The 27078-nt window shown below is 35.1% G+C and overlaps 1 protein-coding gene and 1 pseudogene across 2 annotated transcripts; one reads left to right on the top strand and one right to left on the bottom strand.

Annotated features, from left to right (window-relative positions):
* The first annotated feature begins 1329 nt into the window (after window positions 1-1329).
* Window positions 1330-5692, top strand: LOC143531428 (protein NRT1/ PTR FAMILY 8.3-like). The gene is made up of 5 exons (XM_077026732.1): window positions 1330-1433; window positions 2928-3030; window positions 3108-3325; window positions 3705-4267; window positions 4853-5692. The coding sequence occupies exons 1-5, from the start codon at window positions 1383-1385 to the stop codon at window positions 5664-5666; spliced, it is 1749 nt and encodes a 582-aa protein (XP_076882847.1). The 5' UTR covers window positions 1330-1382; the 3' UTR covers window positions 5667-5692.
* A 6576-nt stretch (window positions 5693-12268) lies between these two features.
* LOC143531690 (uncharacterized) lies at window positions 12269-16099 on the bottom strand (annotated as a pseudogene). The gene is made up of 13 exons (XR_013135065.1): window positions 16086-16099; window positions 15696-16002; window positions 14905-15245; window positions 14712-14840; window positions 14139-14264; window positions 14017-14061; window positions 13869-13948; window positions 13511-13607; window positions 13314-13403; window positions 13141-13194; window positions 13000-13062; window positions 12782-12919; window positions 12269-12328 (listed from the first exon to the last, which is right to left on the bottom strand). The product of XR_013135065.1 is annotated as an uncharacterized LOC143531690 (transcript).
* Between the last annotated feature and the right edge of the window lie 10979 nt (window positions 16100-27078).

Genomic DNA, 27078 nt, shown 5'->3' with positions numbered 1-27078 from the left:
TAGAACTACGGCCAAACCACAGTCACCTAATCGAGTACCATTCGAGGTAAGTCATATACCAATCGACTCACTTCTTTGTTCTGATAAAAAGCCATAAGGTGTGGATTTCAAGATAATATCATGCTAAGTTAGAGCTTGAAAAGAATGGCGGCGAGTTCTAGGGTTCAAATGGAGAAGATATTTGTGGTGAGGGCAGGTTCGGTGGTGGCTACGGTGAAAGAGGATGATCGGTGGTTAGATGGTGGTAGGTGATGGTGTAGGGGTGGTTTGGTGGTGGATGAGTTGAATAAAGTTTTTTTTTAGAGAAAATTACTGTTTGAATCCCTATGGTTTTAAGGCGGAAACACAATGAGTCCTCGGAAAATCTTTTGAATAGGTCGAGTCCCCGTGGTTTCAGAAACGAACCATTTGAGTCCCTGCCCTTACTTAACTTTCAGGGTAAAACTTTCATTCTACTGAAACCACAGGGACTCAAATTGTTCGTTTCTGAAATCACAGGGACTCAAATTGTCCATTTCTGAAACCACGGGGACTCAACCAGTTCAAAAGAATTTTCAAGGACTCATTGTGTTTCCGCCCTAAAACCACAGAGACGCAAAAAGTAATTTTCTCTTTTTTTTAATGTGTACATTTGGTTAACTATCAAAATGTTTTTCTCAATAAATATGTACAATGACTAATTCGCCCTCCTGTGCAAGACACATGACTTGATTTAACGAGAAAAACTAACTAGGTTAGGGCCAAATAACAAACATCATTTGGAAATGCAAAGTACAAATCTAATCAATTTGAATGATAAAGGACAAGCACTGAAACTCAGTGCAAACATAAAAGACAATATTTGTAATTCTGTCTTTATGTATTTGTACTTTCTTAGTGTATTTAATTTATTTTTAAAGTGATTAGTTTATATTTTATGAACCTTTTTACGTTATGACTCATTTATCTCTTTTGCATCAATAAAGATTTATTACTATATTGTAAAATATAGACCAGGACCACCTGGTTAAAAGTTTCTGATTCAGCCACTAGTATAATGATGTTAACGTACTTTTGTTAACTATATCAAATTTAGTTTGATTATGTTTTCTAATATTACTCTACCTGAGCCTAACCGAAAAAAAAGTTATTTTATAGCGATAACGAAACGACTACTAAAGTTTTCGTCGCCAACGAGGAATGCTCTAATAAGTTATTCAAAGGCTCAACCTAATCAATAAAATATATGATGAACTGAAGGCAGAGTGTTGTCTTTTGTAAAGTAATCCACGTCGGTCGGTTGATCTTATCGTATCCGATTAGTGCGAAACCCAAGGTGGGATCCCTTCTATATACAATACAAACAAACAAACCAATTTCAATTCCAATTCAATTTCGACTGAATGGGGCGTCATGACGAGGAAAGATTGCTATTAGAAGGTAGACTTGTACAGGTAAATAAATATATTCAATTTCATATATGATATGATACATCATTTTAGTTAGTTATTAGGGTTTCAACAAACTGGAATCACAAATACATACATGATGATTTCTTTACAATTTTCATCTCTGTATTAATTATTATTATTATTATTATTATTATTATTATTATTATTATTATTATGTCGCTGATCGATCATCGTAAGCTAATTTCTTTCTTAATACATCATTACTTCTGTTTTGTTATTTTTAATAAAAAAAAGTTCGATATTCCTTCGGTAATTTATTTATATAATATAGCAATTTAACGCTAACAATTCAGTATATTCTCCAACCATTAATAAATTAACATTAACATTCTACAACTTGCAAAACACTAATTTCCGGTTCGTTTCAAGGATTTGGCAGGATTTTTAAGGAATGAGATTTTAAATTCCATAAATTGATATGTTCGTTTCATTAAATGAAAGAATGGGAATGGAAACTAAATCCTATCAGATCCCAAATTTCATGGGTTTTATAATTCCACCTATTTTAAAAGATTGTTAAAAGATTGATATGGAAAATAAAGGATTTTTCATATTAACAATAAATACCCCTTAAAAAAAATTCAAAAAAATTAATTAAAAAATCATAACTCAAAATACAAATAAAAAACGAAAAATGTAAAAAAACTAAAACGTTTCCGTCTTTGCCATTTTTCTAAAAAAAAAAAAAAAAAACCGAAAGTCGACGGAAACGAAACACAAACCAAAACTGAACCGAATTGATGGAAACTGAAAAAATCGATCAAAACGAAATAAAAAAATTGAAACCGAACAGAAATGAAACTGAAAAAAACCGACCACAACGAAACAAAAGGCCGAAAACGAATCTGTAACCGACCAAAAACAAACAAAAGGCACCGAAACCCAACCCGTCCAGTGCTCCGAAACCGACCAAAAAGAAACGAAGGAAACTGAAACCCAACCCGTCCACTGCGAAAACTCATGTCAGCTCGAAACCAATTCCAATTTCAGTACATATTAACCAACCAAACAAATGATAGGGATTCTCAAACATTCCATTCCAATTCCTATTCCAAAGTCCGTGAAACGAACGCGCCCTAGTAATTCTAGCAAGTAGGAACTGAGTAAGACTTAAAACACAAACAATTGACAATTAAGACTTAAAACGCTAATAGCAGCAATAAGAAGAAAGTTACTGATATCGGGAGTCAAATATTGTCGATTGTGTCTGTTCCGATATTCCAACCAATATTTTGACCAATATTTCACATGGGGATCGATAACCGATCTGCATAGTTTTTAAATATGTATTTCTACCTACTAGAAAGTGATTACTGATGTGGGAGTCAAATAGGTTGATATATTCAAAGTAATGCATACAACCTTAGATTATTATTATTATTATTATTATTATTATTATTATTATTATTATTATTATTATTATTATTATTCTAAAACAATATTAATCACATATAAAAATAAATGACTTGTGTGTAGACTGAGGACAGCTTGTACACGGGAGATGGTTCAGTAGATATCAAGGGAAGACGCGTTTTAAAAAGCAATACCGGAAACTGGAGAGCATGTCCTTTTATCCTTGGTATTCATTTATTATTATTATTACTAATTCATTTGTTAACAAACAGCTTATTAACAAACAAACAAACATTTGGTCAGGGAATGAGTGTTGCGAGAGGCTTGCTTATTATGGCATATCTACCAACCTCGTCAGTTACCTCACCAAAAAGCTGCATGAAGGGAACGCTGCGGCTGCCAGAAATGTCACCACGTGGCAAGGCACATGTTACCTCACTCCCCTTATCGGGGCCGTTTTAGCAGATGCGTATTTTGGAAGATATTGGACTATTGCTGCCTTCTCCACCATCTACTTCATTGTAACTTTCTTTTCCTTTCCTTACATACTTAGAGCATTCGCAGTAAAGAGTTTTTAGGCTTGTCATCCATTTTACTCTATTGTGGGAGTCATTTTTAGGAGACGTTGTTCAAACAAGTTCCTGGACCAAAACTAGAAAAAAAGGAGTTGTGGTGAGTCCTTTTGCAGGTGGTGGGGACGGTTTATTTTTTTTGGGGGGGGGGGGGGTTAGTGAATGAAAAAAGATATAATTTTGTTTAAGGTAAAAGGAGATGTGGCAACGTTTTTAGGATTCCTTATTGGGTGGGTTTTGAGCATTTTTAAAGAACAGTGTTTTTTGGTGTTTTTGTGCCTCGTTGTGGATGCTCTTATCGATTCTTACAAACTTGTTTTTTTCTAAGGGAATGTGCACATTAACCCTATCAGCATCCGTTCCGTCTTTGAAGCCTGCTGAGTGCGTAGGTCTTGGTAACAATTGCCCTTCAGCTACACCTAGTCAGTATGCAGTTTTCTTCTCTGGGCTATATCTTATTGCACTCGGGACCGGAGGTATCAAACCATGTGTTTCCTCTTTCGGGGCTGATCAGTTTGATGACACGGATTCAAAGGAAAGAGTATCAAAAGGATCCTTCTTCAATTGGTTTTATTTCTCCATCAACATTGGTGCATTGGTTTCAAGTTCATTAATAGTTTGGATTCAGGACAACAAGGGGTGGGGCCTAGGGTTTGGCATCCCTGCTTTATTCATGGGTGTCGCTATTATCAGTTTCTTCCTTGGAACTCCTCTTTATCGGTTTCAGAAACCGGGTGGAAGCCCTATTACACGAATGTGTCAAGTTTTAGTTGCCTCTTTTCGTAAACGGAATCTACCACTTCCTATTGATAGCACTGTTCTGTATGAAACTCCTGATAAACTCTCCGCAATCAAGGGAAGCCGCAAACTCGTTCATACAGATGAACTCAGGTAACTAATTTTCTACCTCACTTATCAGTTTTTAAGAAAAAATTTGCACAAATGGTCCCTTTGGTTTGACTATATTGCTAGTTCAGTCCCTAGATTTTTAAAATTTGCAAACTTGGTCTTAACAGTTGGAGAGCGTTGCACGTTTAGTACCTTTAATCCCAGTTTTTAACGGAAAAGTGATGTCACATGTCATTTATGTGAGGGTAATTGTGTCTTTTCGAATTTGAAACACTAATAAAATAGCCTTTTAAACGTCAAAATTCCTAGCGCCAACTTCATCGCCTTCGGTTTTTGAACCAAACATTTGATTTGGCACAGAACATCGTCACATTTTTAGATCTGCTTAGTTCCCCATCTTTAGATACTGTGTTTAAACAAATAAAAGAAAAATATGTTAAATCACCAATATACCCTCAGTTTTCTGTTGAAAACTAATTGGGATTAACGGTGGAGACTAGACGTGCAACCCTCTCATAAATGTTTGAATAAAATATTGAGACCACACTTGTAATATGGCCAAACGGCAGAGACCATTTGTGCAGTTTTCTCAAATAATAATAATAATAATTTGATTTTGTTGATTAGGTTCTTGGATAAAGCTGCTGTTATTGGAAACAGCAGTGGGAACCACGATGATCCGTGGAGATTGTGCACGGTGACACAAGTGGAAGAACTCAAAATCTTGATCAGAATGTTTCCAATATGGGCAACAGGGATTGTTTTTGCAGCCGTTTATGCCCAAATGTCAACTATGTTTGTGGAACAAGGGATGATGATGGACACCATAATCGGATCATTCACAATACCCGCTGCTTCACTGTCAACTTTTGATGTCATCAGTGTCATCTTTTGGGTACCCGTTTATGACCGGATCCTCATGCCGATTGCAAGAAAGTTTACAAATCAAGAACGAGGGTTTACTGAGCTTCAACGAATGGGGATTGGTTTGTTTCTGTCTATTCTTTGCATGTCAGCTGCAGCTGTGGTGGAAATAATACGCCTGGATATTGCAAGGTCACTGGGTTTAATTGACCAAAATACCCCTGTGCCGATTAGTATCCTTTGTCAGATACCTCAGTATTTCTTGTTGGGTGCTGCTGAAGTGTTTACTTTTATTGGGCAGCTCGAGTTTTTTTATGATCAGTCACCTGATGCTATGCGCAGCTTGTGCAGTGCACTTTCTTTACTCACGACTTCGTTAGGGAATTATTTGAGTTCGTTTATATTGACGGTGGTGACATCTGTGACAACTCGTGGTGGGCAGCTCGGGTGGATACCTGATAACTTGAATCAGGGTCATCTCGATCGGTTTTTCTGGCTTTTGGCTGGGCTTAGTTTCTTGAATATGGTGGTCTACATCATCTGTGCTAAGTTGTACAAGTCAAAAGCGCCTTCTTAGCTTTTATTCTTTACCCTTCTATGCAAGCAACCATGCTATTTTTGTATTATTGTTACTTTAAACATTCTGTGAATTCAGTGGTTAAATATTTAGTAGGAGCCATATGCATTCCTTTGTTGAACCTCTTGGAATTTAAATTTGCATGTTTAAATGAGAACTGGTTAATTGTTGTTGGATATGTATATATTACTTGTGGTTATTTATGTTCTGTTAATGTATAGATGATCCTCCTTTAGTGTAGATTCTTCAGAAAAATTTACTATTCCTAACTAAGTATGCCTAGTGCATTCTGTTACATAGCTTAGGGACTTTAAAAATTTACTATTCCTAAGCCTAGTGCATTCTGTTACATAGTTTAGGGACTTAATTGTAAAATTTTAGTAGAACAGGGACTAAATGTGTAACAGGTAGACCATTCTATTAATTGTTAATTAATGACAGTTAAATAGTGATAATATAAGCGTGATTGATTGTCAATCCTCTTTCTCTTATTTCCCAAACTGATTATATCATATTTAGTAAATATAATATACTACAAGTGAATGCACCAAGGATCTAAAGTATGGATTACAAACATACTTTACTTTGCACTAGTAGTATATTTGCTAGTGTATACCTGTTATTCACTATCTGATGATCTCAACTTATTTGTGAAACAAGAATCATTTGTCATGGTTCCCAATAAAATGTTAGTAAAAATCACGTATGATATTACTTTCAAAAGAAAGAAAGAGAGACCAAATGACCAATGTAAGGTTGTTCAAGAGTCGAGTCAGGGTGTTTTCGAGCTCGCGCTTGAAATTAAACGGGGTAACTTAGTTAGGCTCTAGCTTGATTTTGAAATTAAACGAGCTTAAGATCGAGTCCACGAGCCGAGCCATGACTCGAGCCAAGCCAGAGCTGATTTTGGCTCGGTTACAAAAATGATCCAAATTAGCCCAGGACGTTTCAAATCAACTTTTTATAGCTAATTTTAATCGAGCGAGCCACGAGCTCGAGCTTTTTGAACAGCCCTAGACCAATGTATGTATGTGTTGTAGTTAAAATCAAGGAAAATTGGTTTTTATTGGTCCCAACTATTTTATTTTTGTCGGCGCTAGTCCCAACTTTCATTTTGGCTGGCAACGGTCCCAACTTTCACATACGTTTCTTCCATCAGTCCACGACTAACGGAGTACTAACTCCGTTATGTCAATGCTGACGTGTCCATTCAACTTGTCAAAAAAAATATTACGTGGCAGCCAACGTGGATATTATGTCTGTTTATGTAGATTATACTTAAGCCCTAATCTCTCTCCCAACTTTCATTCACTCTCAAGCCCTAATTCTCAAAATCCCCTAATTGATCACACTTCAATATACATTCTCCTTGATTATATGAGCTTCATCCGCCGGGTACTCCTAAACCCATTCTCCTTCAGCTCAGCCTCTATCATCGCATCCACCTCAATTAAACCCAAATCAGTGGTAATTGTGATCGGTTTGGTTCAGTTGTTGATTATGTGATCCATGGTTAAGCACGAGGCTCTGGGGTTGTTGTCGGATGCTGCGGAGACTAGAAGGAGTGGTTTTGATGGGCGTTTGGTAATGGGGAAGATGCGAAGAGGGGTTTGGGATGTGGGTTTGGTGTATTGGTAGTGTGTGAGGTTAGGTGAGTAGGGGGTGGTTGATACGGTGAAGTTCAGAGAGTGAGCCATTGATGGTGGTTCGTGGAAGAATAGTAGAGAGTTGAAGAAGACAACGAGGAGATTCACTACTGCTTGTTGTTGGAGAGGTTAAGTTTGATAAGTAGGCAGCCTTGTTATTTGTTTTTGACAAGTTGGATGGACACGTCAGCATTGACATAACGGAGTTAGTACTCCGTTAGTCGCAGACTGGTGGAAGAAACGTATGTGAAAGTTGGGACCGTTGCCAGCCAAAATGAAAGTTGGGACCAGCGCTGACAAAAATGAAATAGTTGGGACCAATGAAAACCAATTTTCCTAAAATCAATTATTCTCACACTAAGAATTCATTTAGAAAGAAAATCAATATATTGTAGGTAGGATAAAGTTGATTTAAAAAGAAAATTAACTTTCTTCTAATATATGTTTATGTTTAGGTTTGTATTTTAACTATTTGACAGGTGGTTATTTTAGTCAAAACCCTACCAAACGATCACAATGGTTCATGGGTAACTATCAGTTGAGCCATCGTCTCCATTTAAATAGACACCTTAATTAACAGTCGTGATGGTTCACATGAAACCTTTTGTTTTATAACATTATGTTACTTTACACAAATTGTTCTTAACTATACTCCATTGCCCGAGTTTAAACCTCAACTCTTCTTAAAATGCATGTGCCTCTAGCAAGTGGACTGGCTCTACATTTAGTATTCACAAAACTAAGATCACTACCATCATCATTTGACAACCAAAACTTTCAATGAAATCAGTTTATAATACCATCTTTCGCCAAATCTCTAAGAAAATGGTACCAAAAACCAATATGTTTGCATTTGCCATGAAACACAGTATTCTTAGACAACTTAATTGTCGAAGTGTTATCATATTTAATCCCAGTTGATGCATCAAACTTAACACCGAATTCACTCAACACTTCGCGGACCCATAAAACTTGGCACGCACACGCGGCTGCAGCAATGCACTCGGCTTCCGTGGATGAGAGTGCGACGATACTTTGTTTCTTAGATGACCATGTAATAGCAACTCCATCCCACAAAATCACAAAGCCCGAAGTACTCTTTCTATCATTAAGATCTCCCGCGTAGTCACTATCAGCATGTACGACCATTTCACCTTTTCCACCCTTCTTGTACCACACCCCAAAATCAACAGTTCCTTGTATGTACCTCATAACTCTTTTTGCAGCATTGTAATGTTCCCATTATAGGCTTTAACATGAATCAACTAATCAAGCTTACCACATACTGTAGATCGAGCCTTGTGTTAGAAACATACATGAGAATTCCCACCATTTGTTTGAACAAGGTTACATCAACCTCCTCATCTTTATCATTCTTCAACTTTGTTCCCGGAACTATCGGATTCTTCACGACATTGCATTCTAACATATCAAAATGGTTTAACATCTTTGTAGCATAAGTCCCTTGAGAAAGCTGAATGCCATGGCTGGTTTGAAAGACCTCAATGCCCAAAAGATATCTCATTTTTCCCAAATCTATCATCTCGAATTCTTTCTTCATAGCACTTCGAAAATTGTTCATCATATTATCATCATTTCCTATGAATATGAGATCATCGACATATATGTTAACATATAACACTTCATCTCTTCTTCCTCGTTCGATAAACAACGTGCTTTCGGCTTTACTTTTCTCGGAACCTTGATTCACAAAATAGGCCTCGATCCTATTGAACCAAGCTCGGGGAGCTTGTTTCATACCGTATAAAGCCTTAATGAGTTTATACACTTTTTCTTCACTTCCCTTCACGACATAACCCATAGGTTGTTGCACACAAACGTCTTCTTCCAATTTGCCATGCAAGAACATTGACTTGCCGTCCATTTGGAATAACTTCCATCCTCTTTGAGCCGCAATGGCTATCATTAGTCTTATTGTATCCATTCTTGCTGCTTGAGCGAAAACCTCCATTTAATCAATACCGTATTCTTAACCGTACCCTTTCGCTACTAACCGGGCCTTATATTAACCTCATCCTTCTCGTTCAACTTCGTTTTGTATACACATTTAATGCCTATACACTTGGCGTCTTTTGGCAATTCAACGAGATGCCAAGTTTTATTCTTTTCGATTGCTTCAATCTCAGCATCCATGGCCTTCTTCCATTTATCCATCCTTACAGCCTCCTTAAAAGAAATTGGGTCTTGATCAACAATCTCCATTATGTTCACCTTTTCTTCCTCATTATCCGAATCAAGCTCACTTCCATCTACATAGTCATCAAAGAGTCGTGGGGCCTTCTTTCTCTCGTTTCCCTTTGAACCGGAACATCATCAGAACCATAGTCTCCTGTTTCATCTTCAACCCATGTTGGTTCCCCCTCATCATTCTCATCTAACTCTTGAACCAAATCAAAGGTATAGTTTCCCCAACTAATTTCACCATGTTCTTATGCTTTCTCTTCAGTTTCACTCCAAACCCACTCTTTATCCTCCTTAAACACAACATCGTTACTATAACCTTCATATTCGTCAGATCAATCAACCTACAGTCTTTTGATTCTTTGCTCAACCCGGTTAAAACACATTGAATACTTCTATCATCAAGTTTCACCCTTCTTTCTTTAGGTACATGCACGTGTGCCAAACAACCCCACACACGTAAATGTTCCAGTATAGGCTTTCTCCCACGCCATGTTTCTTCGGGACTGGTATGAGATAGAGCCTTACTCAGGCATCGATTCAACACATAAAAACACCAAAGAATGGCTTCAGCCCAAAACACTTTTGGTACGTGTTTTGAAGCCAGTAGCGTAATAATCAGTGGATGACGGTTCGGTTTTTCCTCTCGGCTATCCCGTTTTGCTGCGGAGTATATCTTGTTAACTTTCTCCTTATACCATGTTCTTTTCTAAACTTGATAAAATCGAGAGATAGGTATTCACCCCCTCTATCCGTTCTAAGCTATGCAGTCGATATCGCTGATATATCAATCGGTCCCTTGGCGATATATAAGTCAGAATATTGGTTCAGAATATCAGTACCGATAATATCAGCGATATTGCCCGATATTTGACTAATATTAGACTAATATTTGACCGATATATCACCGATATTCCCGATATCAGTGCTTTAAGTCTTAATTATCAACTTTTAGTGTTCAATGTTATTGTTTTAAGTCTTAATCAATGCTTACTTGCTACGATTGTTAGTGTTTGCAATTTGCAAAAGGTTAATTTGTTAATGGTAGGAGACTATACTGAATTATTAGTGTTAAATTGCTATATATATGAATTTTACATGATATTAAAATTACCGATCTCATTGCGATAACCGATATCTCATATATCGGTTCTTGGCCGATATCCGATATTTTTCCGCATTAACTGCTTAGGTTCTAAAAGCCTTAACATCCCAACCCGTTTCCTTTTCAACTATAGCTTTGAACTCTTTAAAACTTTCCAAGGCTTGTGATTTTTCTTTTAGAAAATAGACCCATACCATTCTACTAAAATCATCTATAAAGCTTATCATGTATTTATTACCTGAATTGGAATGGGGTGTTATAGGCCCACAAATGTCTGAGTGGACTAGCTCTAGAATCCCTTCTGTACGCCATCTACCTTTTTTTAGAATACTTTCTCTTGTTTGTTTTTCAATTAAACACTCCCTGCATACTGCCTTTTCAACATCAAAAGTAGGTAAACCCCTAACCATTCCTTTTTGTTGAAGTGTCCCCATGCTAGTTTGACTTATGTGGCCCAACCTTTTCCATGCTTTCATCATTTGTATAATTGCACGTTTCCATCCTCTGATCAACAACTCCACCATTAATATCTTCACAAATAGGAAATATCCTATTTGCACTCATCTTGCTTACAAATAAAAGACCCATTTCTTCTTGATAGACTTTGCAAGTATTTGATTTAAACAAGAAGAATAGTCCCTTCTGTTGAAGTTGCCCCACACTTAGCAAATAATTAATTAACTTAGCCACATAGTAATCTTGAACTATAAAGTTAGTTCCTTCGATCCTCAACTTCACATTTCCTTTACGACCTACATTCATTCGGGTGGTGTTACGTAACCTTACTGTGGTCGAGAAATTTGGATCAAAAGTAACGAATTTTACTTTGATCCCACACATATGGTGAGAACACCCGGAATCCTAAGAACCAAAGAGGATTTGTTCCATCATCATTGGTAAGAGCCATTAACACATGCTCTTCTATTTCCCATGAGCATAACATCTTCATTTTCATTGAAACGGGTGTAGTTTGCCTCCTTTCCCGCCATACCCGGACATTCACAAGAGAAATTTCCAAGTTTGTGACATCTATAGCATTCGATGGTCTCCTTGTTGAATGATGATCTACCATGACCACGTCCTCTTCCTCTTGAACCTAACCTTCTTCTTCCACAACCACGGCGCCACTCGATCCCTCACTTTCATCTATCTTGAGTACATGTATTTCTCAGACAAAGTTCTGAGAATCTTCTCCACAATCTTCGTGTCGGTCATCTCCTCACCGTTGCTTCTCATTTGATTTGAAATGGTCAAGACCCTACCAAAGTACTCGGGTATGGTCTCACCATTTTTCATCTCCAAAATCTCGAAATCTCTTCTTAATTTCTGTAACATGGATCTTTTCACTCACTCGTTACCGGCAAACCTTTTCTTTATCAAGTCCCATATAGCCTTGGACGTTGTTATGAAGTATTTGCTCAAACGTTACCCTATCGATAGCTTGATAGAGGTAATGTGTCACTTGTAGATCGACCAAATGGAGTTCTTCTAGTTTCTTCTTCTGTCCATCACTCACGGCGATGCCTACTGCCGGTTCTTTTATTCCCAGATCGATGAGCTTCCATAACCCCTTTGCACGCAGCAAGTTCTCCATCATCTCGCTCTAGTGTTCATAGTGACTGTTGAGCACCGGAACTTTCATGCCTTCTTCATTTGCAGCCATCGATCACTTTCTTTTCTACTTCGTGAAGATTTTGATAATTTTCGCTCTGATACCAATTGATATAAGGTTAAATCAATGGTATGCTCAGAGAATAGCCAAAAGCTTAACTTCATTAAAATGCCAAAAAGCTATAAATACATGAACCAAAGAAACAAACTAACGGTACAAAACTAAACAAGAGATAAATAAGCAAACTACTTTGACCTACTAAAAAGGAGAAATAACAAAATAATAAAGCCTCACGTGAAGGACTTGACTTATTCAAGAGAATCCCATGCATCCATTATTCCACGTGCACCAATGTGACCAGCTGATAATAACAGTTACTTTCCAACAGTTCAAGGCTTAAGAACCATTTTACCATACATGCTTTTTAGTTTTTTTGTATTTGCAAAAAAATATAAAGAAAATAAAATAACGTTTAGAGTGTCATATACTCCACTCAAATGCCTTGGAACCATCTTAGATGACAGTACTAGAAATCCTAGAGTTAACTTACAAAACTGTTCCAACGTCGTTTAAGGATCGTATACGCCTTGGAACAAGGAACTGGTAGTAGTAATCCATCAACTTCTTTTTCAATAACAAGATCCAACCTCATTAATGTATTCACAGCTTTATCAACTGGCATTTCAACCTGTAAAAAAAACAAATAAAAATATTTATGCCATGCATGCAATAAACAAATGTGATTATAAAAACTAAAAACATCATGACCTTTTTGAACACATCATACATAAATCTTTCGCACTGGTCTCGAGCACTATCGACATGAGTAGCCTGCAATATACAGAAAGAGAAAAACCTATAACGAAGGCATTTCAAATACATAATATAATCTGTAATGAAGAAGCAAACCTCGTTACTCCCTGCTTTGAGTAAAATGGCATATGCTAAAACAGCTTCCTTGTACTACATATACAGACAGTCCAGAGAAAAAAATGATTGTTCTATTATTGAGTAAAACAAATTTTATATATTTGACCAGCAGCATATCTAATTCATATATCATGTTTGGGAAAATTCCTCACTTGCTGCTGTTCAGAAGCATCCAGAAGAAAGTAAACAGATCCAAAACCACTGGCTACAGTCTTTTCATAAAGTGTTCGGTTGACCAAAAGCTACAAAAAACCTTTTAAAAAATGAGGTCCAGATCCTTATTATTATTATTATTATTATTATTATTATTATTATTATTATTTTCATTTTTTTTCGCAAAAGTACTTACTTGATACCGATCCCACGTCTGTTTGTATCCCAAGATTATGCGAGACACGTATATGACAAGAGCACTTGCTGCAATCACGTCTAAAACTATTGCTGATCTGCAGTAAAGGAATCAGTAAAAACAAGCACATACTAGAAGCTATATATATTTCAGTTGATAAAAAAAACTATAGCATGTAACTTCAGTTGCATATTATCCAAAATGCTTAACATGGTGCAATCGAATATAAATGAGGACCAGAAAAGAAAATTTAAAAAATTTCTAACATAAGTTTCAAATGTTTAGAAAAAGAAGAAAAACACTATGCAAGTAAAATACTTTTTAAATAATGTTAACAAGATAATAACACGATACTTACGGCGAGGACAAAATATTCTCAAATTTGTAGTTTATGAAGTAAGCCAATAGCCCCAAGATTGACGCCGCATCCAACCGTACCTTCACAACAATTTAACTATCTTACAAAACTGTACAACATTTAGAGATATTAATATATAAACTTTTACCGTGTCCAAGATGCGAAAAGACAGTTTCTTGTGAGGGAAAATAACCTAGAAAAGAGAAAAGATATTGTAACATTTATTTTTTTGCGAAAAGTGACAACATATTTAAAAACAAGTGTGTTTACTGGCAAATCAGGAATAGGAATATTCTCATAGATTTTCAACTGCAATACAGGAGGAGGTTGGTCTATGCTCTCTTTTTCCTCTATTTCTTTTGTATAAAGCAAAATCAATTCTTGGAATGCAGGCTCCTATCACCACAATATAAAACCTTCTTTCGTCAACATATGATTATTGTTAAGGAAAAATTCCATAATAGACATGTGACCAAATTTTTGTCAGCATAAGCCAGGAGTTTTATTTGGTAGGCAAATTTAGCTTACTGATCTAGATGGCAGTGTGGGCAAATGAGGTGGATCGGTAGGTTAAATTAGCCTACGAGTGGACACATGTCATTGTTTGAGTGATCAGAAGGTGGGAGCCTCTGTACTTTTCATAAGTTTCAGTTCCGAAAGCCACCAGCCTTGCCTTTGCCTACTTGGCTGATATAGCGCGTTCTGGTTGGTTTAAAATGAGGATGACGATTTAAGTTTAGGCAAAATTTGAGTGTGTGTTTTTTTCAAAAAATCTGGTCAAACTTGAGTATTTTGGTAATTTCCCTTGTTATTATGTTGAATAAAACAAGAAAACTGTCATACCTGAAGGACAGATCGCGACAAACATATCGTAAAAGCATTCTTCAACATTTTCCAAGGATTATTTTCCAAAACCTTCTAGAAGCAGGCTTCCATATGTCAGCAAGTGATATCCTTGACAAGAAAATAGGCCTGCAAAAATAAATATTATGTTATCGAAAGTTTGATACTCGGTTGTTGTATGCCTCATTATTACCTTAAATAAGCTTCCGATGCAGTAGTGATATCAGAATGGATATTGAATATCTTTTGTGGCATAGAGGGTATAAGTCCTGTCCACGTCAGCAACTTCCTTAAAAGCCTGCCGCGGGGTCCGGTAGAAGACAAAATTCCTTCGTAACGGGCCACTGCCCTCTGCGCAGCAAGCCATATGGGAAGATCTTCTTCGTCTGACAGTTGATCAACCCTTAGCATATCATCAGTCATAGGTTGTTCAAACATGTCTGATTTCCTCAAAACGATGTTTTCCTTGAACCAAAGTTTCATCCTTTTTATCCATTCCTCTGCGTCTTGTCCCTCGATACTTCTTTCAAATGCCTTTCACAAGAAGACATATTAAATGCAATATGTTCAATCTACTTAACTATGTTTTATACTTGAGAAATAAACAAGACTACAACTGCTAAAGCACAAGGTTTATAAGTGTAAACCAAAACTAAGTGTTTGGTGACTAACTGAAAGTTACCATTGAGAACGGAAATAAAGTGTCTCGTACACTTACCACAAATCTTGAAGTCTCTTCCAATTACTAAACAAACCATGTATAGGCCATGATGGTCCTTAAGTAACATAAAAAAATGAAGACGGAAATTGCAAAAAGACACGTAACATGAAACGTGTAAGAATTTCAAATGGCAATTGCAGCCTTGCAGGGAAGTTAGCTCTCACAAACATTAAATGACATTTTTAGACTCTTTAAAAAGAAGTTTAAGGCTGGAGACAACAACTGTTTAGTTTTAACGATCTAGAAATGCAATTACCAGCTACCTGAGCAAACCACATGGTGAGTTTCCCTAACGGCTCAGAGACAGCGAAGAAAAGTGCTTGCAGAAGCTTGGACTGCAAGTAATCGAGTTTTTCAACTAACAATATTCCCTTCTGTGTCTCTGTGGCATATCCCCTCCTGAAAATGATAGCTTTGGAGTCTGCTGCTTTCTTCCAGTCAACGTAGACGGGCAGAGTGAGTAGATAATCAGTGTTTAATGCGGATGTCAGCATCAAATCAGCGGGTGAGAGCTGTTCAAACTGAGCATTGTGAAGTAGGTGAATGAAAGCACGCTGAAAGCGGGTGTCTCTGCAGCAGCCAGCCAGGGCAAACAAATGAGTCTGAATAAATAACTAACAACACCTACTAACCAGGTCTGGTCCTAAACTAACCTGGAGAATTCCATTTCCATATCATCATGATAATCTGCTCGCATTTCCTCTAGAGTGCGTTTATGCTCGGCGTGTAAAATAGAGTCCAGACACCTGATTCAACATTAATGCAAACTTAATTCAAAGTAAATGAATAATAATAATAATAAGAAGAAGAAGAAGAAGAAGAAGAAGGCTGGCTCCTTACGAGGACATTAAAAGAAAGTCATGTTTCTGTTTAGGCGAATCAAACATCAAGAGGATGGAATCTAAGAGCTCCGATTTCGAAATGGCCATGTACTTCTGCCTGGGCACATGAACCCCGTTGTTACTCTTACTTTTATTATTATTAACAGCAAACTACTGAGTTGTAGTAGGATTTGGTTGTTGTGGGCAGTTGCAGCTGCACCTGCCATAAGAGATGATGATTATGATACATTCTCCTGCCCTGCCCACTGCCCAAGATAATAATTAATTAATTAATTAATCTTGTTGGGAAGAAGGGAGGAGGAGGAGGAGGAGCAGATAAGAACCATAAACAGCCTTTCAATTTTCTTTTACTTACTATTATCATTATTATATTTTATTAAAAAAGAAAAAAGAAAAACATTAAGACATTTTAAGAGTGTGTTTTAGAACTTTTAGGAGAAAAGCAGCCAATTTTTAGGGATACTGAAATCAACGGCATTCACCTTGCCTTTAATTTTCAAAAAATAATACTCACATCTTTGCATTTCTAATTTGGGCTTTGGATTAATTTTTTTGACTTGAGTAGCGTTTAAATTGAACTAGGTCTCGAAAGGTGTGAGAAACTTCATTACTTTTGTATTTGTAAAAAAATGGTGACAACATTTTGATTTATTTGGAGTGAAAACAAGATAAGTCTTTCACAACGTTTTTAGATATCGTTTTAGCCCCCCCCCCCCCCCCCCCAAGAGGTTGAGTCGGCCCTAGAGAAAGTTGAAAAATGATAACTTAAAAAAAATTGAGATTGATGAAAATAATGTTTTAAAAACTGGTTTTTAAATTGTCCTGGGCTTAGGGTTGTCACTTTTACCCGAAACCCGACCTGAAAATACCCGTACCCGTACCCGAACCCGAACTAACCCGACCCGAAGAACCCGAACCGAAGTAATTTGGGTTGGTTCTCGGGTTTGATTTATAAGTTTCGGGTCAACCCGAAAACCTGAATAAACTTCTAGTTTTAAAATTAATTATATTTTGATGTATAATAAGCTAAGTCTTAGCCACTAAAGTTATCATAATTTATCTCTAATTGATTGTTGTCATTCTAACTATTATGGATCGATTGTTTATTATTAATTTATGTTTTCCGGTGTATTACTAATAGCACCCGAAATCGAACAACCAAATCACGCCCGATTGAATATGATTAAGGCTCAAGTTAGTTTTACTCTTCTTTTAAATATTTTATCTAGCTATGTTGGTTTTGTTATTTGATTATTTTGCTATAAGCAAAGAAAAATATGTTTTTTTTTCAATTTTAGCATTGTTGTTCTTAAATATTTTTTTGTTTTTGTGTTTTTTTTCTTTTGTTTGTTTGTTTTCTAGGATACTCGAAACCCGATTAACGCAATGCGGAAAAACCCAAACCCGAATTACCCGAACCCGAAAAACCTGTAAGATATTTGGGTTGGGTTTCGGGTCAAGATTTAAAACTTTGAAACCCAAAGAACCCGACCCGAAAAACCCGAAACCCGAAAAACGAACCCGAAGAACACCCCTAGCTGGGCTGGGAAAAATATGGTGCAATCAGTTGAACTAAGTTGTACCAGGAGGTTTAACCGGGTTAAAGTTAACCATATAATTTCATAAAAATAGAATTTAAACTAAGAAAATAATCCAAAGTATATGATTTGATAATAAAAAATAATCCATATTCTACACAACAAAGAACACTTTTAATCAACTACATATAATCAACTACAATATTAAGATAACAAGCAAAGCCATATGTCCATGAACTTGGCGAATAACTCACCACTAAAATTGGTTGAGTTCGATGGTATATTGGTATAGGAATGGTCCGCTAGTTTGCGCTAGGTTAAAAGGTTTAAAACACATGTTTAAATATTTAACGGGCCGCTGATTTTTTTTTTTTAAAACTTGTGCTAAAGTTGGTATTTAATGATAAATCGAGACGATGCGAGGAAAAAGACACTGACACAAATGATCGGGCTATATCGTGACGGGTCGTTACTCGGAATCCAATATAACTGGCTGTTCTTTACTGGTTTTTAAAACATTGAATGAAAGTGCTTTTCTTTTTAAATGGTTAAAAAGTTGTTTTCCGAAATCCAAAAAAAATCTAGCTTTTTAAATAGTTTTTCACTTGTTGAACATAAAATTACCAATCTACTCCACCCTTTATACTACAATTACTCCCTAAAATATTATTATGATTTAGTCAAGAAATTTTAAAATTTGCAATAGAAATTTATATTATATATTTTGTAACTTTCTTTTTAGTAAAGTATTTTTGTATCCAAAAATTTATGAAGTATATGATATTATATGTAACAGTAGTAAATTGTGTTAGATAAGGATGTCTTTTTTTGGTCATGTTAAGTCGAATACTTTTTAAAAAACAATTTATTGACTTTTCTCATCACAAAAGCTAATAGAAAAAACTTTTTAAAAACTTCTTTTGTAAAAGTCAATATCAATAAACATTTTTTTAATAAAAAAATACTTTTCAAGTTAAATAAGTAATCCTAAACACCCTCTTATTCTTTTTCACGTAAACCCACTTTAATTATTTTAACATGTGATGGAGAATGTATTTATTAAGTTTTCTCAAGTTGAGCAGTTACTTTACTAGTGAGAGGTAGGGGGTTCAAACCTCACTACAACCAATTTATATGGGAGATATGAGGGATGACCCTGGCTTGCCAGGGTTCGAGTCCTGATCTCACCCGGTTTTACCGGCTCCTCGCTGTCGTGCCGTTTGCCGGGTGTGGGGTTTGAGTTTTATCCGGGGAATCCCTCAATAGGTGGACCGCTAGGGGCTCCGTCCGTCCGGACTCGTGGCCGGCTTGGGCTATCTTTTAGCCATTGGGCGCCGCGTACGAAGTACCCGGCGTTACTTAGTTGGTCGTTCTAAAAAAAAAAGTTTTCTCAAGTAAAGTGAGTTTTCACTTTAACCATTTTCTCTTATGGGATAGCTACGAAGTCCCTTTATAATTACGTAAGTACCCGTCACAAAGGTTTTTAAAATAGATAACTGGGAAAACAAAGGTCTTTTAGGTCGTCATCTTTCTCGATGGTAATTTCTTTGATAAAATAAGCTTCATCGAAATTATATGTTTGCATAAGTAACGCGTTGAACGTCATAAATCTTATATATAAAACAAAACATATATAGCAATCTAATATGTTTTACATTTTTTTTAATGCGGTGTTAAAGTTCTAATTCTCATCTGTAGAAGGAGACGGTTTACTGTTCTTTGCCGACAGAAAATTAACTCAAGTAGCAGAAATGTTCTAATATCTCCTTCTAGGCAATGAAACAAATTTTGAAAAGTAATCTTACATGGCATTGAAGTTTTACATTTGTTTTCCATTGAATTGCATATTTTATATTCACTTTTGGACGATAGGGCATATTGGGTATACTCTGTTGATTGATTTAGAAGACAAAAATTGCAAGAAATAGGAGACGCAAATGGCTCAATGATAGAGAGTCCTCCCAATAGACCCGTAGAGTGGGTTAGCTCCAAGAATAAGAGAGAAGAAGAGAAACCAAACTTGAGATAATTTTGTGATTATTTTTCTTATTCTTTTTCTCAAAGAAAGATTTCAATATATAGGAAAATCAAAGACATAATAATAGGAAAAAATAAATAATAAGGAAACCTAATTATAATACAATAAGGATACTAAATAAAAGATAGACTTAATTAATATAAACTTAATTAATATTTATGATCGTATCACTTAATAAATTCCTCATTTTCGGGACTTGATGGTTTTGCTATACCCGTGGTAGTTCTGGCTCAACTTGGCTTGCTTCAAACCAGCCGATTATTTTAAAGCCGGCTTAATGCTAGTGTTTCAAATGTAACTTTGAAAGGTACTTAAGTTTTTGTTCTCCTTCGTTGTGCTATTTTCTTAAGGTTAATAGTAATGTAAAAGTCATTATAACCGACTGTTACAATTAGTTCCACACATTTATAGAAATATATAGTTGTGTTGTGGGTATACACGTGTAACACATTGACCTTGGACGTAATATGCCGGTACTGAATATTCCGGGGAGGTACTTAAAAATTGCTTATAAGCTCGTAATACTATTAAAGTGACAATAAAAATATTTGTTTTATTCTATAATGAAGCAAGTACACACTTTTAAAATAATATATTTTCGTCAACACGCATGTTGGTGAGATTTCATAAGTTGATATACATATAATACAAATGTTTTTCGATTCACATGTCACGAATGCAATATATTCAATCATAAGTAAATCAAATGCCACCAACATTAGTGCCCCAATGTAACGTAGGGGAATGATAATGATGCACCATAACTAGGGGAATGATAATGATAACACCATTCATTTCAATCGAAGTTGAAGAATAGGTAGTTCAGGTACGTCCTGTCAAACCCTCCCACTTTGATGTTTGATGTGCCAACCATAAAAGCGATAAACACATCGCACATTATACACGTATAGTCATTATAAACAATATGAAAGAAATATTATTGGCATGCATGACATAGTGAATCGATTTGTAAACAATGAACATGAAAATAACGAGAAAACATGGTGACATGCTACACCCCAAATATTTATAAAGCATTAAAAAATGGGGTTATGAAACTCACATGATATGATAAGCGAGTAGGAGATAAAATAAACACTTAAGTGAGTGAACCGGATGGGTTCGATTCAATGAGCGATTCTAAAATATAAAATATTTCTAGATTCAATGAGATGTACAAGGCGAAAGAAATAATGAGCAAAGAAATAGATGGTTCGGTTTGTAGTTTGGAGTTTTAAAGTCTTTGAATCAATATATATATTTCACTAACAATGAATTTTTGTCGTTTCATAGTAAGACTTAAAAGTAAATTAATTTTAATTATTTATGAAGAGTTGGGTTATAATATTTCTTAGTCACGTTAATAAGTCGGACTCGTTTCGAGAAAAATCCAAAGCGGGCCTAAAAATATAAAAATGAGTTTAAGCGAGTGGTTCGTGTTTTGTCGGGCACAAACTTCGACTTTAGGTCGGGTTTGGTTCTGATATTACAAAAACATTATTTCTAAGGTTTGAATAAGAAAAATTTAGTTTTAGATGTTTAAAGATGAAAATTTTCAAACTTTAACCGAACTGGTCGCATAAGCGTGCCGAGTTCGTTTTGATGAACCGACACTATTGTTAAATTGTTTTTGGCATGGCATCAAGCTCTAAACGAAGATTGAGTGCACGAACAATACTATAACAAACCTGAGGAAAGAACTAGATAAACGGAAATAATACTTGAACTTCAACGGTTTGACTTTTCAAGTCAAACTAAAATGAAAACACCAAATAGATAGCTAGAAGACTTTTGAGAGTGAGTTAGGAGAATGAGTAGAGGTAAAGACTCTATTTATAACCATAATTTCATTTATAACAAGGCTTGGAGGAGTAATTGCAAAGGCTAGTCAAAGGGCTAGTGTTTAGGGCTTGGGTCAAAGGTTTGATCAATTAAATGTCTTTTATAACAAATTAAATATCTTAGACTCAATTGATGAAGGAAAAAATGATATAATACTTGGGATTGAATTTGTAACATCAAATATAATAAAACAATATTATAGACATAAATAACATCATGAACATACACCATTTTATTAATAAGTGAAGACAAAGTGTGTCGAAGTTTTATGCAAACGGGTCATTCAGTTAATAGAATAGTGTTATTTCTTTTTCTATACCGGGAAAATCAAAAGAATATTGTGTAACATTCGTCAATTATCAAATCTGAAAACCTGACCCGTTTTAAATTTCTGGATTATTATGAAAGATCAATTTATTTCATTTCTATAATTATAGGGTTCTTTTAACAATTTATCAAAGTTAAATTCTATTTATACAACTATATTATTATTATTTTTTAAAAAAATATAATAATAATAAATAATAACGAAAGTTATGACACTTATTTATTATTATTATCATCATTATTATTATTATTATTATTATTATTATTATTATTTCCTTTAATTTACTCAAACTTATTCTTCAAAACTTTCTCATCAAATTAGGTTTTAATTCAATCTCAATAATTTATATTCTTCATACTTTATTTTTATTTTATTTACGCTTTATGTTTTTTGTTCTTCATTTCTTCTTATTTTCTTTTTGTTATAATGGTCACACTTTAACAAGTTCTTAAATTCTTAAAGTTTTGTTTTATCTAATTTATTTTGATTCAAGAACTAAAAGGAGTTTGAAGATACATGATCAAACATATTGTATCCATCATACCACAAATGGTTAATAATTTTTCTTCATCAAAATCCATTCCAAAACATCAAAAACATTCTTAATTACTTAATGTTTTAGATTTGACAGCAAGAATGGTCTTCATGATTGATCCGTGTCTCTGTCATAACAAACTTTAATGATGTAAGGCCAAGACTATCATTAATTTTATTGAGTTACGGTCTAATGACTATTTTTATTCTTTAGTATGACTTTACAGTCGTTTATTTTAAAATTAGTGCGTAGATCTGTACCCTCTGTAAATATCGGCTATTTTAGCCTGTCTCAGGTCCGAATCTGGGGAAACTTTCTAGAGAAATTTTGTTCCTTACATGGTAATTTAGTTGACTAGAAATGTTTACAATTTTTAAGAATGTATTGATATTTTTAAACATTTATGCCATCGGTGACAGGAACCTGTCCAAAATGGATTTCGTTTTTTCAACGTTTAGTTGTGTTATTTTAAACATATCTTTTCCTTTGGGTTTTATTTATTAAGCGCATTCTAAAGAAGTATTAATAACTTATATTTAGGGATTACTCGTTAGGACTCATCCAAACTTAACCAAGATCTTAATCTTTCAACTCATCAAATTCAATGAGAGTAATTCACACCCCTTTTTCATGTTTTATTTTTGGGGGTAACAGGCTTGACATACACATCAAACTTTATTATATATATCTATTTCTCATCAGTCATAATTCGATACTATGTGTTCATGGATTTATTGCTCATTGATAACATGCTATATGGTTTTGTGTTTATTTTTATTGTTTGGCGGTTAGGCCACCTCATCCTTATATAGTATGCATACATTAACCTGGTAAGCTGGCTTTGTACTAGACTGAAAGGGTCCACATCTATTTTATTTGGTAAACATTATATATCATTAATGTTGCAAGTGTTCATATTCACATACAAACTGTTTTGATGTACGTATAATTATATATCTAAACTTGTGTATTGCTCACTCAACTTGACGTTGATCAAACTCTATTTTTACGCGTTCTACAGGTTTACTAGTTGAAGAATTGGATGTTTGAGAAGATATTTAATTTAACTCTAGGTTATTAAATAAAAAGCTAGTTTGTATGATGAATTGTTTTGTTTGTATTAATGTACTTCGATTTATTAAATAAATTTATTAGTTGTTTTTATTATTATTAATAGTGTCTTGTGAGCTATTGTGCAAACAGTCGAATCTCGGCATATTTCGCCTAGGTTGGAGTGTGATATATATATCTTTGCTATAATAAAAATAATTTTGTTTATGCACTTTCACGTTGATTTCAGAAGTCAACAAGTCAACAAGCATGCACTTTTTTCATGTTGAAAAGATTAAAATATTTTATTAATATTAAAATTCTTTAAAGAATATAAATACAAGTCACGGGTCCAATGCACCGGCTTAATCCGCGTAATACATATATAGTTACTTAAACTTCATCTGATAAAAAAATTTTCTTTCAAATTCCAAAGGAGGTAGGTTCCATTTATCGGATGCTTTGCTATGACAATAATTAAAAGTCAAGGACGATCTCTTTCTAGGGCTCATTTGTTCCTTCAATGTTTAGTTTTTTCCCAAGGACAACTATAGTTGTGTTGTCTAAAGTAACCAGCAAACTTGATCTAAAACTATTAGTATTGGATGGCGATATGAATACTTGTAATAAAACTACAAATGTTGTATATAAAGAGATTTTCTCAAATTTGTGAATTATAAATTCTAAACTTCTTAGTACTTGTAGTATATATTTGAGTCTTTTTGTAATACATTTTTTATATAATTATGTTCTTATCTTTTACCTTTAAGTGTTTTTTATTTGTATATAACATTTTTTATTTGCCTTGCTTGCGGTGCGCGCATATAATGTATATATGTGTGAATCCTCTGGTGGGCAAAAGTGAAATTGCACTAATTTTGACGTTATTTTACTAATCTCGTGAAAATAACGTTAAAAGTGGCGGAAGATTAATCAGGCATCATGTGGTGGCGCTGATAGCTGAAAGACAAGGGTACATTCACCAATCAGCCGGTGTGTTGATGGTTGGGTGTTATGTGCCTTATGTCCAAGGCTTGATGCAAACTACTATCGAGCCGGGGGTCTCACCGGAAGAAACCTCTCTATTCCTACGAGGTAGAGGTAAGGCTGTCTACATCTTACCCTACTCAGATCCTACTATAGCTTTGCTATTGGTGATATATACTAAGTATGATGATGATGATGAATTCATTTTATTAATTTATACACCGGCAAATCCCGTGTATTAACTAACAAAGAACAAATTACTTCATAGTTGACTTAGGGTTTGGGTATGAAATAATGAATCACCAGGGAAATTAAAATTAGTTCTAATCTAATTTATACGTGCGATACTCAAACAACGGTGGCATTTGTTTCAATTATTTTCCACTAAAATCATAAATATACATTACTAATAATAATAAAAATATATAGCAATATATAACTCATTTGAGCAACTTCATTGTGATGTATAATCTCAAAAAATTCATTCAAAAAAAATAAATGATACAACGAACAAAACATAAATTAGTTGTTAAGCACATGTATTAATTTTAATACAAAAATCTTCAAAGGCAATTCATACCCCAAAATTTATGTTTAAGTTGAAAGCTAAGCACATCACTATCCAAAAACGTACATATTTAAACAAAAACCAAAATAAAAAAAATCGAACATTAAATCACCTCGACTATCAAGAAGAAAACAAGAAACATAATAAAACCAACAAAAACAACAAACATTACAAGCATTATGCATACTTAAAATCAAACTCCACCGTAACAATAAATATAACCACTCTAGATAGAAACAAAAAAACTACACCCAAAATGACGTTCAAACCGACAGCCATAGTCCAAATAGGCCTAAACCATTATAATAAAAGCAACAAAAACAAAATTCTAAAAATTATTATATAAAAAAATAAGCCCACATGCCAACCATAGCCATGTAGGCCAAAAACATTATATCGCACAATTGTAGGCCCTGGTCCCGGGGGCCCTACTTTGGCGTTGGATTTACTCATAAACACAATTCTAAATATCAGAGTGAATTAAAACTTTTTGTGGAATACAGAACATCAACCATTCATTAAAAAACACTCGAATCTTGGCTTTAAACATAACATAAAACATCATACATGCAACATCATAGCAATCCCTCTTCAGATGTCAGCCTCTTCAGTTCATGCCATGTGCCTCCCTCAAGCAAGCTAATTCATCCTATTTGTCTGCGTGCATACTAAAAGTCAGCTACGCTGAGTGAGTTCTAGTTAATTAGGCAACATACATCACATTCACATACTACTTACACGTATCCGGATATACATATTACATACGTAACGTGTTCATCTTTCGTTCATGCATACTTATATACATACATTCATCCATTCTTTCATACTTTCATACTTTCATGTTTTAACTCATTAATTCATACATACTATCTCTACATTTTAAAGAGCATTTCGCCCAACTTCCTCGGATATTATTAGGGTCCGGTCCCTACATACCTTGGATATTATTGGGTCCGTTCCCTACATACCTCGGATATTATTAGGGTCCGGTGCCCTACATACCTCGGATATTATTAGGGTCTGGTGCCCTACATACCTCGGATATTGTTAGGGCCCGGTTCCCTTTTTGCATCGAATAACCATACAACCATACATCTACCTTGGATATTATTAGGGTTCGGTTCCCTTTCGCATTGAATAACCATAAAACCATAGGACTACTTCGGATATTATTAGGGCCTGGTTCCCTTTCGCATCGAATAACCATACAACCATACGTCTACCTCGAATATTATTAGGGCCCGATTCCCTTTCGCATCGAATAACCATACAACCATACATTAGATACACATATATTCATATATGTTTACTAGTATAGCTCTAATCCTTTCTACATTCATTCATCACTTTAACGCCATTCATATATCATTCAAATACATTCATATAACATACACTTACCACTTAAGGTAAGTGTATTAACTTAAACACATAGGAGTATGTACACATCCCCAAAAAACATAACAGAGAAGAGGGGCTAGAACCTCACCTGGGTCCTGTTTGTTTCTGAATTAACGTAACACCCATCTTCAGCTGGGCGTGACTAACTGTGTCACAATTATAAGTGTTAATTAACTACTTCTAACCAGGTTATACTTCCTAGACTAGTGAAATACTTTAACTTAGTTAATGGGTTACGGTTCTGAATTGAATCGCACCGGAAAGCAATCGCATTCGCTTGACATAATCGGATCGCATCGCATGGATGCAAACCGATCGCATCGCATGGGTCCAAACCAATCGCATCGCATTGATGTAACTAATGGCATCGCATTGATGCAAACCAATCGCATCGCATGGATGCAACCAATCACTTCTCATGGCCGGCAATTCCAATCGCATTCCTCACCTGAATCTTATCGCATTTCCAACGAATCACATCGCGTTTCCGTTCGATTCGATTCTGCTCCTTTTTGTGATT

This window comes from Bidens hawaiensis, unplaced genomic scaffold, assembly GCF_021521415.1.
Source record: "Bidens hawaiensis isolate Kalapana, Puna unplaced genomic scaffold, B.hawaiensis_p1.1 tig00000697_1, whole genome shotgun sequence".
Taxonomy (NCBI): Eukaryota; Viridiplantae; Streptophyta; class Magnoliopsida; order Asterales; family Asteraceae; genus Bidens; species Bidens hawaiensis.
Note: the sequence above shows the minus strand (reverse complement) of the source record. Positions and strands in the feature narration are given on the sequence as shown.

Excerpts from the sequence above, each read along its gene's own strand:
- LOC143531428 (XM_077026732.1), top strand. The coding sequence starts at position 1,383 with ATGGGGCGTCATGACGAGGAAAGATTGCTATTAGAAGGTAGACTTGTA. Across the intron at positions 1,434-2,927 it reads TAGAAGGTAGACTTGTACAG|ACTGAGGACAGCTTGTACAC; the intron begins GTAAATAAATAT and ends ACTTGTGTGTAG. Across the intron at positions 3,031-3,107 it reads AGCATGTCCTTTTATCCTTG|GGAATGAGTGTTGCGAGAGG; the intron begins GTATTCATTTAT and ends ACATTTGGTCAG.